Source organism: Salvelinus sp. IW2-2015, linkage group LG9, assembly GCF_002910315.2.
Source record: "Salvelinus sp. IW2-2015 linkage group LG9, ASM291031v2, whole genome shotgun sequence".
Taxonomy (NCBI): Eukaryota; Metazoa; Chordata; class Actinopteri; order Salmoniformes; family Salmonidae; genus Salvelinus; species Salvelinus sp. IW2-2015.
The window spans coordinates 8,389,216-8,400,710 of NC_036849.1; the positions used below are offsets into that span (position 1 = coordinate 8,389,216).

Below are 11,495 nucleotides of genomic sequence, written 5' to 3' on the forward strand. Positions count from 1 at the left end.
TTGCAAGTCACGTTTGCTCTGTGTGATAGATAAAACATCGACTTGCTTCACTGCATGAGTGCAGACGATTCTGAATCTCTTTCATAGTAATCATGTGTAGTGCTTGAGATCACTGGACTGTATGACCAGCTGGTAGACAATGTACAATTACATATAGCATGTACAATAGCTTTGATTTCTCTTTACAGTAAGTATTAGGCCTATCTAAAACAACATTCAAAAAAATGATATAAGAAACGATTACACAGAACATGAAGATTCAGAACACTTACCTTTTTAGGTTCCTTTGTCTTTGGCGTTTTCTTCTTTTTCTTCTTCATGTCATCCTGCTCTGGATCCGAGGTGATTGCAGGGTTGTCTATCCCTCCCTTCCAGGGGTCAGCAGGAGAGAGCAGGGGGTCCTCCTCACTGCCCCGATGGGCCCTGCCCTTCTTCTTCTTCTGCATGGCCGGCCCAGACTCATCGTCGCTGACGTCGGAGTGGACACGTCTGTGGTACATCTTGGTTTTGCTGAAGAGTATTTTTGAGCGGTGCTTATACTTGGAGGGCCTCCTGCTGGCCTGTGCCTTGCGGTCGAAGCCGTTCTCCTCATCCCCGTGCAAGACGTGAAGCCCTCCAAACGAGTTGCGCATTTTGACAATCCTGCTCTGGGTGTCCTCCGGGACAGCGTAGATGTCGTCGCTGAAGCCTTTTGATTTCAGGAGAGTGTCTATGGGGTCTGCGTAATTGTCGGACGCCTCAACGTCTTCACCGTGGGCCATGGGGCCGCGTTGTCGTCTGTTGCTCCTCATCCCAGCCTCGATGGTCTTCAAGAGATTGGGGTCCAGCTTCTTGACGTTGGACTTGGGTAGTATAGGCTTGGGCCTAACCGGGGGAGGCACTCTGTGGTTGCGCTCGTGGTCACTTAGAGGTGTGCTATGGACAGGGTACTCGTTTCCCTCCAGATCGATCCTGTACTTAGCACGTTCGCTAGGCGTTGGAAGAAGCTGCACGTCATCCCCGATGGGGCTGTAAGGTGGAGGAGCCTCGGTGTCATCCTCTGAGTCAGGGTAGTAATTGTAAGCAGGGGAATGACTGTGGGGAGACTGGGGGAAGACATCTTCGCTCGCACCCATGCAGTCTCGAGAGCTGTCGTACATGAAGGCGCTCTCGATACTGCTCTTCTTCTCTAGCACCTCGTTGAAGAACGGTGTGAAGACTTCCGTCTGCCGATGGTACTGAGACAGAGAGTATAGAGCTGTGAATTTGGCGGTTATCTCCGTAGCGATGTGCTCCCCTTCAGTCATGAGCTCTTTGATTTCGTCGTTCTCAAAGAAGTCGGCTTGACTGTCTGTGATGGCCACCATTTGAACAGGGATGACGTCTTGGACCTCTGCCAGGAAAGCTCTGAGCATCGCCATGGAGGACTTGCGTTTAGCCGAGTAGACCAGGATGTATCCGTGGACAAGCTCGTCCTTCCTGATTCCGATGGAGGAGTGGTAGGAGAGGACTGTGACCTGTATTCTTCTGCGACTGTCGCCGATGATTTTGTTGAGGATCAGAGTGTTACTTTGGCCAGGTGCCCTGCGCTGCGAATGTGAATCCAGGAAAGGTGAAAGGATGAGGTCCACGCTGAATGGATCCCACACACGGCACACATAACGATCCTCAAGTCGGTCTCTGACATGTCTTTGATGAAGGCAGAGGGCTCATCACATCAAAGTGTGTGCTTTAGTCCTTCTAATACTCCTCTGAGAGCCTGTTTATTTGTAACTCATTAAACTTCCGCGGAAAAGTATCAGAGGGTATGTCTACAAAGGTGCACTGTAGCTTATTTGCAAGCTGTTGGCCCTGATGCCTCAAGATAGGCATATTTTTGCAAACACTGTCTCTCTGGTTTGCTAGGATTAGAATGAATGGCAATGGCTGAGCGTATCTCTCCCTCCTGTTCTGTGCAATCTCTCCCTGATTCGCCCTATGCAGTCGCCAATACAATTTAGCGACTCTATGGAGCTGAAGACACAGAAGATTCCATGAGGTTTGAAGGTCGACGCCATGTATGGCTAAAGAGCAACGTTGAGTTGACATCAACAGGCGAAGCTCCAGTTCATAGATTTTCCCATCCAGGGTGTACTCATCATCAGTGGACTGAGCTCGGATTTCATTTGCGAGTTCTTGTGCGAGACCCTCCCTTCCCAAGAGACACAGATTAACTTTATCAATGTTGGCACTGTTATAGTAGAGATTAGAGCGACTGTGGTCCAGCTGAACTAGCCTGTTAGCCAGTACCTGCTCGACATTCATGTCAACGCAGCTCTGTCCACTCAGACACGTCTCCTTTGTGGGTGGTAGACGAACCCGATGTGCTTGAGGAGAAGCGACTCCCTGTCCGGGGCCGTTTCTGCAGGCTCTGTATCTGGGCTCCTCGTTGAGCACAGTGTGGATCTCGCTCATTTTGTCACAGCTTGGGGTGGCGTTTAAATCAAGGTCATAAAACAGCTCGGCGTGTTCAAAAAGCATTTCCTGAAATTCCTCTTTGGCCCTTTCAACTATTTCCTGCTGATGCTGGCTGTAAACATCCCTGCGATCAGATTCACTGATATACTTGTAGGCCTCGTCCTCCATGACAAAACACATGACCTCTTCCCAGGGTTGTCCAGGGCTGATGAAATGGACTCGATCCAACGTCTTCTTGAATCTATCCTTCATTTCTAACCGTCTTTTCTCTGAGAACAGATGTTGGACATGGTTCTGATAAATCTTTTCCCCTTCCGACGTTTTGAGGAGATCAAAGGGCACTCTTCTGTCATTGACTTTGTCAATTTGGTCCGTCTCATCCCACGGGGTGTGCTCCAGCAACACAAACCAGAATTGAAACTCGGCCCTGCTCTTCAAGATGCTTTGAGCCTCTGACCAGCTCAGGTTCTCAAGTTCTTCCAAGTTGTTGAGCAAGTTATTGAGAATTTTTGGCAGGCTCAAGAAGTATTCTTCCCTCCTTTTCCTGATATGTTCCTGCTTCAGCTGTTCTATGTGCTTGTTGAGGGTGTTTCTAGCTTTTCGGGTGCCTTCCAGGTTGATGTATTCCTCATAGTCAGGGTGGTTTTTCAACGTGTTACTCACCATTTTCCAACTTGTGTGATAATCTCTGACGGTTTGTACAATCCGCTTTTCAAACTTGTCGGACACTGTGGCTACTAACTGTCTATGAACTTTGTAGGCCTCCAAATAAGGAATGGTTTTGGGTTTGCCTCGTGTTTTGTCCATCTGCTGGGTTAACGCATTAAAACACAGGTCTACATTGATGCTAGATCGAGCCGACGTTTCTACCACCAGGAGGTTCTTTTTGCTTGCAGCGAATGCCTGAAGGTCCCTTAGATACTGCTCCACGCACTCGTCACATTTCGTTGCAGCAATGACGATAGGCTTTTTCGATTTGACCATTTGAGAATAAAGGCTGTTGACAAATTTCATCTGATCTTCAAATTTCCTATTGCAGCCTTTGCTCACGTCTATACACAATATAAAACCGTCAACATTCAGTTTCCCATCGGCCATTTGCTTCTGATCAAAATCCTGCTCCAGGCCAAGCTGGTCGGTGCAAATGTACATCAGCTTTTCAGCAGACTGTATCTTGGAGGCTGCAGCCCTTTTAGTATAGGGCTGCAGGTTTGTGCTGCGATGGGGCAAGAAAGTCTGATCATCAATGAACTCTGTTTGTTCAATGATTTGAATTTTGCACTCGAGCCCGTCATCACTTCGGTGTGGCACTTCACCCCAGTAGAGGAAATGATCATTGTTCACCACGCGACCTCCAAAGTCAATTGTGCTCAACACAGAAGTGTGCTCAGTGTAGTAGCTGTCCGCGTTGGAGCGCACATATCTGTTGCATAGGCAGGACTTGCCCACGCCACAGTTGCCCTTCTCCTTCTCTGTCCCTGAGAGGCCAACAACACTGACAGCATATGTTAGGGGGCGTGCCTCCTTGTTCTTGGCCATTATATTCCCCCTGTCATTGCTTTGTCACTTTCAGGAAAGGTTTCTACCAGCACAGCTACCATTCCACTCCCATTGGTTAGATAGGGTAGTGTTGCACAATCATGGCTTCTTCCCTTTAGTGGTGAATCCCTCTTTCCTCCTAGATCCTCGTACTGCGATAGGGAAGCTGGTTCTCCCCTATTATCACCTCCCTGAAAAACAAAGTGTATTATTGAAAAACACACATAGGAACCCTAAAAACCTGATTACATAGGCCTAATATGGTTTGCGTACGAAATGGCACCCTATTCCCTATAGTGCGCAACTTTTGCACTATGAAGGGAATAGGGTGCATTTGGTGTTATTGCAGTGAATCATTGTCAAGGTGCAAACGGTCCACAGGCCTAATGATCAAATCTGAACAGCAACAGTATGCTATTTCCTCTCTAGAGACTGTGTCACATAAGCCAAACCTACAGAAATGACTCTGTTAGTAGCAAATACAATTTTTGATAAAACCTGTACTGTCTGTCAGAGTTAAACAACAAATAAACCCCATGTTCAGTGACTCTTTTCATAGTGTATTTTTCCCCCACAGAATATTGGTAACTCCACAAAAAACGTATTTCTTCCACTTTGAGTTGAATGACCAGTGACCCACAAATAACTTTGAAATAAACTACTATTCATCATCATTCAATATGGATTACGTGTCAGTTTACTCCAAGCAATACTATTGTTGCAGGTTACTGTTGCACCTGCCATCTATTGAATATTTTGACAACAATACTGGCTATTATTTGTTCCACTGTGTACGGTCGTAAGAATCATGCAACACACCCCATCATGACATGTTACATAGCAAACAGACTAGTAAATCAGTCAAATTGACGTCCGACACAATAATATAGCTACAACGGCCCCACGCTTTTATTAGACAGGAATGTAGCTATTATTACATAGCTATTGCAGTTCTAGTTATTAGCGAGATATGTTAATATCAGTATCCAAGTGAGAAGGTAGCCAATAGCAAACCATCGCCACCTTCACTCTGTCGTTGACTTCCTTTCATTATGAGTTGTAGCTAGTACCTGGCTACATTTCATTCAAGGTCTGCTAACTACGTTCTGAACTGTGAGCCCTACTCAACCCCCGTCATTGATGATAATGACATACAACCAAGAATTTCATCGCCGGAGAGGCACACGTTAAACTCACTAGAAGCAATCCACTACCAGGAGATGTAGAGGTTATTTAAAAGTAGAACGCTGTTCTAGACAATTTGCGAGTAACCAACACATGAACGATCATCTTGCAACAATCATAGATAGGTTCATTAGCTTGACAGTAACGTTAGCTTGCAAGTTAATAATTGACCTAGCTGACGTGCTTAATCTGCGCAATATTGGTACAATTAAAATAACCCATGCAATAAAAGGCTCCGTCTGACTATGCCATTGTATTCAGAAACTATGACAATGACAACCCATCAATGATATTTGCATGAAAGAATGACTAGCCAGCTCGCGGGCCTTGCCCCGAAACCACGCAAAAAAATGCTCGCTTCCAGTCCTCTCTGACTGAGGTTAGCCTGCTAACGTTAGCTAGCAAGCTGTAGCTAACGCTGGCTAGCTAGCTAGCAAGATAGTGTTAGTCGAACAATACATTTCACTGAGCGCAAAATATAAACTACAAGGACCTTGCCGGAATATTTCGTTACCTCCCTTGATCGTGAATATAACCATTTGGAATTTACTTGACACAGATAATGCTATCCAGAGTGTAGCTAATGAAGAAACTCGATGCAGTCCATTCCAAATTACATTCCCCTACCTAACATGGTCGCTCCCAGCTCCCGAGACCACGAAAAAAAGATAGCATTCCAAGTGTATTATTTTACTCCAGCAAATTCGATTTCTCAACGGCTCGTGTCCTTTAAATCACAGGGAGCGTTCGGTGTATACTCTTTCTATTCAAAATGTGATTGTTTTCATATATTTAGTGTTATTGGTGTTAGCTGCGTGTAATCCGAGACATTGCTCCCTCCCCTCTCATCCCAGTCAGTAATGGCGACTGATACATAATGCTCTCACCATCGCTCTCAGTAACTTTTCCATTAGTGCTCAAAGCGGGGGCGCGACGCTCGTGCATGGTTGCTATGTAATTGTGTAAATTAAGAATTTCAATGTATTAACTAATGTCTGAATGTTTGGTGTGCCTATTTGTGTGATACTGATAACATACCGAGGACTGGGGATCATCACCAGGAGACGGCACATTGTCAACAAGAATAAACATATTCATTCATTGAGACTGTAGCATTTATACGGTATATTTTTCAATGGTGCATCAGCCTGGCCTGTCTGATTTTCTTACTTGAAAATACAGTAGACTTTTTAAGGCTACGGACACATATTGGCGGTTATGTTGTAACGTGGAGCCAAACCATGTTATTACATGGTTATAACATGTTCATTATTGGGATATGTACACACGAAATAGTCAATCTGTAGAATTTCATTAACATTCCATGTGAATTACAATAATATTCCATGAGGGTTTTATATGACAGACATTTTCTTTCAAGGATAGTGCGCAGCTCTCTGGAGCAATGCAATGCGAGGTTTTTAATACTAGATAGTATGCTGCTCACCCTAAGGCCTTTACTTTCAATGCTCCGCTAGTGGATTTTAAGCAGATTTGCCAAACCTTGTTTGCTAAGCTCTTGCTTTTATCTTGACTTAGAGGGGAGGGGGAATCCACTACAGCTTGTCTCTCACTCACCAATAGCCTATATTTCTATACACTGTTCTATACACATTAGTGTCATTGCTACTTGTGTGTCTGCGGTTGATGATTCTTTTGTCATCGAAGTGGAAATTCATTGTAGAATTCATTTCAAACTGATGTATTTGGTTCTTTCCAGAAGGATTGACGGCTAGTAGATAGAATATCCATATGCAATCATGGTATGTGATGGTCAACTTGCGTGTTGTAATGTACATGTAAAATGCTAAAATGTGCTAGGAAGTTTATGAGAGGACTGATCATCGTATCAAAGAAAATGTGTCACTCACAACTGACACAAAGTTATCAACCCTTTAAGACAAGCCTTTTCTACATTGAGTTGGAAATCCAAACATTGCTGTGCTGTTTTGTTGTCAGTCATAATGCAATATCTCTAACAGTGAAGCTAGGAGTCCAAGCTCCATTGTCTGGGTCTGTTTTGGGTGTGGGCTCAGGCTCAGCTGTCCCTCTGCAATTGTAGTGACACAAAACACCAGGGACGAGCAGGAAGGCTGAGGAAGCTTTGTCCAATTGTTTATGTCGCTTCAGTGTTCATATTTTCATGTTATCCTTCAAACTACACTGAAACAGAGCGTAAATATTCTAGGGAAGGTGCACATTCTCTTCCAACCAACGCTGAATGGTGGAGAACAAGTGGGAGTTGTTTCACACAGGATCCTAGTGTTCTGGATTGGCACCTTTCCATCTGTCAATATGAAGAACAAGGCATTGGAATCAGTGCCTGTTCATTACAAACTTAAAACACTCAGAGCTCTCTCTCTCTATATCTCTCTCTCACAATCTCGCTCGCTCAGAGCATTGCAGCTTACATGTCAAAGGTCAATCAACATAACTTTAACCCCGTGTCATTGTTGGCACAAGTTTTGTAGTAAAAATAGGAGGAGAGAATATATTTCTAAAGAAGGATGACGCTTTTACTTTAAGTACAGACTTGATCCTGGAGTCATTATGCCTGCTGTTTTGTTTCTAATTGAAGAGGTCATGGGGAAATAGTAAAATCGGATTTTACTCTTTTCAAAACAAAACCACGATTCTTTATTTATTTAATTTATTTGTATTTATTTAACCTTTATTTAACCAGGTAGGCTAGTTGAGAACAAGTTCTCAAAAACAACTGCGACCTGGCCAAGATAAAGCAAAGCAGTGCGACACAAACAACAACACAGAGTTACACATGGAATAAACAAACATGCAGTCAATAATGCAATAGAAAAAGTCTATATACAGTGTGTGCAAATGAGGTAGGATAAGGGAGGTAAGGCAATAAATAGGCCATAGTGGCGAAATAATTACAATATAGCAAATAAACACTGGAGTGATAGATGTGCAGAAGATGAGTGTGCAAGTAGAGATACTGGGGTACAAAGGAGCAAAATAAATAACAGTATGGGGGATGGGGTAGTTGGATGGGTTATTTACAGATGGGCTATGTACAGGTGCAGTGATCTGTGAGCACTTTATGCATCCAATGGATTACCAGAAACCTGATAGCAGAAACCTATTTGTAACCTGACGCTCTCTGAATAACACTGAATACCATTGTTTTATAAGCCAATAGTTAAATTCAAATCAGTTCCAAGAGCAGACAATGTGTGAGGTTCCCATGTCATGCAAGTGTGAAGATCATGCTGTATCAACCTGGAAATAGACATGATGCAGCAGACAGTAGTGTCTGTTCTCATCTAATGTAAGTGTTGTTTGTGAATCTCAACCATTGGTCCTTACACCCTCCTTAGTAATAGCATTCTCTTTCAGCCCTGCACAATCAATATAGTGCCAGTTGGGATGCAAACATAGCCCTTATGATCAATAAATGTCACAAGGTGTTGGAAAAATCTATTGCTAAAAGCTTCCTTATGAAAAGACAAACTCGGAACTGAGCGGTTGTATAGATCCGATTGACATTATAGCAGAGCGCAAATACTGAGGGTATGGGTGGATGATGTGTATAAAGTTAAAGCTCGTTGCTAGTGTTTGTTACCGTTGCATCAGGTGCTGTCGAGCCCCTACTTGCTTCACTGTTGTCTCTTTGATCACATCGCATCCTCTAGAGCACATATGTCAGAGTCAAGGCCCGCGGGCCACATCCGGCCCGCGAGAAGGTTTTTTACGGCCCCTGGGATGATCTTGATTTATTATTAGAACCGCCGCAGACCGCAGCAAGCCGGCAGCCCGCAGATCTTTTACACGCACCAATACTACATTTCCCACAATGCAACTCGGTGACGCACCGAGCAGTAGAGCTGCTTCATTTCAATATTATTTGGCACAGCAGGTCGTCAGCATCACAGTAAAATTAACTTTCAGATACCATCAAAAATGGCAAAACGGAAGGTGGACACTGAGAACCGGGGTTTCAAACAAGGTGGAGTCGGAGTATATGTTCACGGAGGTAGCTGGAAAACCTGTGTGTCTTCTGTGTGGAGAAAGTGTGGCGGTACTGAAAGAGTATAATCTGAGACGACATTATGAAACGAAACACGCGGACAAAAACAAGAATATGGACATGGAACAAAGGCTACAAAAGGCAGAGGAATAAAACGAGGCCCAAATCTCGACAGGCTCTGTTCAAAAAAGCCAAATCACAGGCCAGGCTGCTGTCAAGGCCAGTTTTATTTTGGCAGAAGAGATCGCTAAATCAGCCCGGCCATTTACGGAGGGGGATTTCATCAAAAACTGCATGATTAAAGTTTGTGACGAAGTTTGCCCAGAAAAAAGGCAACTCTTTTTAAATGTGAGTCTGAGCAGAAACACCATTGCCGTAGGTTTTCAGTAGGTTCAATTAGGTTCACTAGACTATATGCGTCATTTAAAAAAATTTCAATGAACATTCGAACAGTCCGGCCCTCGGCTTGTAGCTAAATTTTTTATTTGGCCCTCCGTCCATTTGACTTTGACACCCCTGCTCTAGAGCGATATGCAAAATGTCTCTGCTCTTGCCAGAGAGGGACTGCAGGTATACAACTGTACCGCTTTAATAAAGTAAAGTCTCAGCTCACCTTTTACTCATATTGGTACCTCTTACAAAAAATTTACTTAAGGTCTACATAACACATTCATAACCCTTCATACCACAATTATAAGAAATACATCATGTCAACAACTGCAGATTGACATTTTTGTTGTTTTGTCTTTGTTATGAAACGCTCATGTCCTGCTTATGGATGTGGTATGTATGGGTTATACATGTTTGAAATCCTACAGTATACCCTTTAAATAAACTGTGACAAACTGCTTTTGGCCCTCTTCAAGCCAATGATGGTGGGTAGTGTTCGCTGTCTGATATCATAGGGGAAATAATTAATTCCTCTTTGATTGAAAACTAGTTGGTCACAGTGTGAGAGAGGTTTTCCATGCTCTATGGGGTGCCCTCCAGAAGGCATGAAACAGCTGGCTATGGGAGATACTAATGTTAAAAGGCCTTAATGACAGCCTCCCATGTTGAACTGGAAATGTATGCACTTGTCATTTGCTAGTATACACGTGCAATTTGCTTCTTACAGAAAAAAGTGCAAATGGCCAACAAAATAAATTATTCTGAGATAACATCAGTGAAGACAGCCTGTCAGCTAAATTATTTCTCAACACGACACCATGCAGATTTATTACACAGTTCATTCCCACAAGCCTCAATGGCACTGCAATCACTGTAAAGGCATGGAAAAATGGTAGTGGGTGGTGAATAAGCTTGGGTGTATTGATGTGTTTGTTTATTAAGCCTAATCTTCTCTGTGATATCATGGCCTGCATCCCAAATTACACCCTATTCACTATACATGTATAGTGAACCATTGGGCCCTGGTCAAAAGTAGATGGACCCTGGTCAAAAGTAGTGCACTATACACTGAGTATACAAACATTAAGAACACTTACTCTTTCCATGACATAGACTGACCAGGTGAATCCAGGTGAAAGATATGATCCCTTATTGATGTCAGTTGTTAAATCCACTTCAATCAGTGTAGATGAAGGGGAGGAGACAGGTTAAACAATTATTTTTAAGCCTTGAAACAATTGAGACATGGATTGTGTATGTGTGCCATTCAGAAAGTGAATGGGCAAGACAAAAGACTTAAGTGCCTTTGAACAAGTGTAACGCTCGTCGTGGGTGGAAGAAGAGGAGGACCAATGCGCAGCGTGGTAAGTGTCCATAATGTTTTAATAAGAAACTGAACACTGAACAAAAACAATAAAACGACAAAACGAACAGTCCTGTACGGTGAAACAGCAAACAGAAAATAATCACCCACAAAACACAATGAAAACCAGGCTACCTAAATATGGCTCCCAATCAGAGACAACGACTGACACCTGCCTCTGATTGGGAACCATACTAGGCCTGTCACGCCCTAGGCCTTAGTTATCTTTGTTTTCTTTATTATTTTAGTTAGGTCAGGGTGTGACATGGGGGATGTATGTGTTTTGAATTGTCTAGGGTTTTTTATATGTTTATGGGGCAGTGTCTAGTCTAGGTGTATGTATGTCTATGATTGCCTAGATTGGTTCTCAATTAGAGACAGCAGTCTATCGTTGTCTCTGATTAGGAACCATATTTAGGCAGCCATATTCATTAGGTATTTCGTGGGTTATTGTCTATGTCTATGTGTAGTGTTTAGTGTCAGCACTATTTTGGATTATAGCGTCACGTTCGTTCGTTGTTTTGTAGTTTGTAAAGTGTTCTTCGTTTCGTGTCATTAAACGAGGAAAATGTATTCACTTCACGCTGCGCCTTG

General features: G+C 43.4%; 1 protein-coding gene across 1 annotated transcript in view; it reads right to left on the minus strand.

Annotated features, from left to right (window-relative positions):
* LOC111968515 (rho GTPase-activating protein 5) overlaps positions 1 to 6,005 on the minus strand; it is a 41,284-nt gene extending 35,279 nt beyond the window's left edge. The window contains 9 exon segments of the mRNA XM_023994143.2: positions 273 to 1,624; positions 1,627 to 1,746; positions 1,749 to 1,943; positions 1,946 to 2,032; positions 2,035 to 2,076; positions 2,079 to 2,321; positions 2,324 to 2,376; positions 2,378 to 4,166; positions 5,788 to 6,005. Coding sequence (XP_023849911.2) covers positions 273 to 1,624; positions 1,627 to 1,746; positions 1,749 to 1,943; positions 1,946 to 2,032; positions 2,035 to 2,076; positions 2,079 to 2,321; positions 2,324 to 2,376; positions 2,378 to 3,975 — 3,690 coding nt within the window. The 5' untranslated portion in view covers positions 3,976 to 4,166; positions 5,788 to 6,005.
* Between the last annotated feature and the right edge of the window lie 5,490 nt (positions 6,006 to 11,495).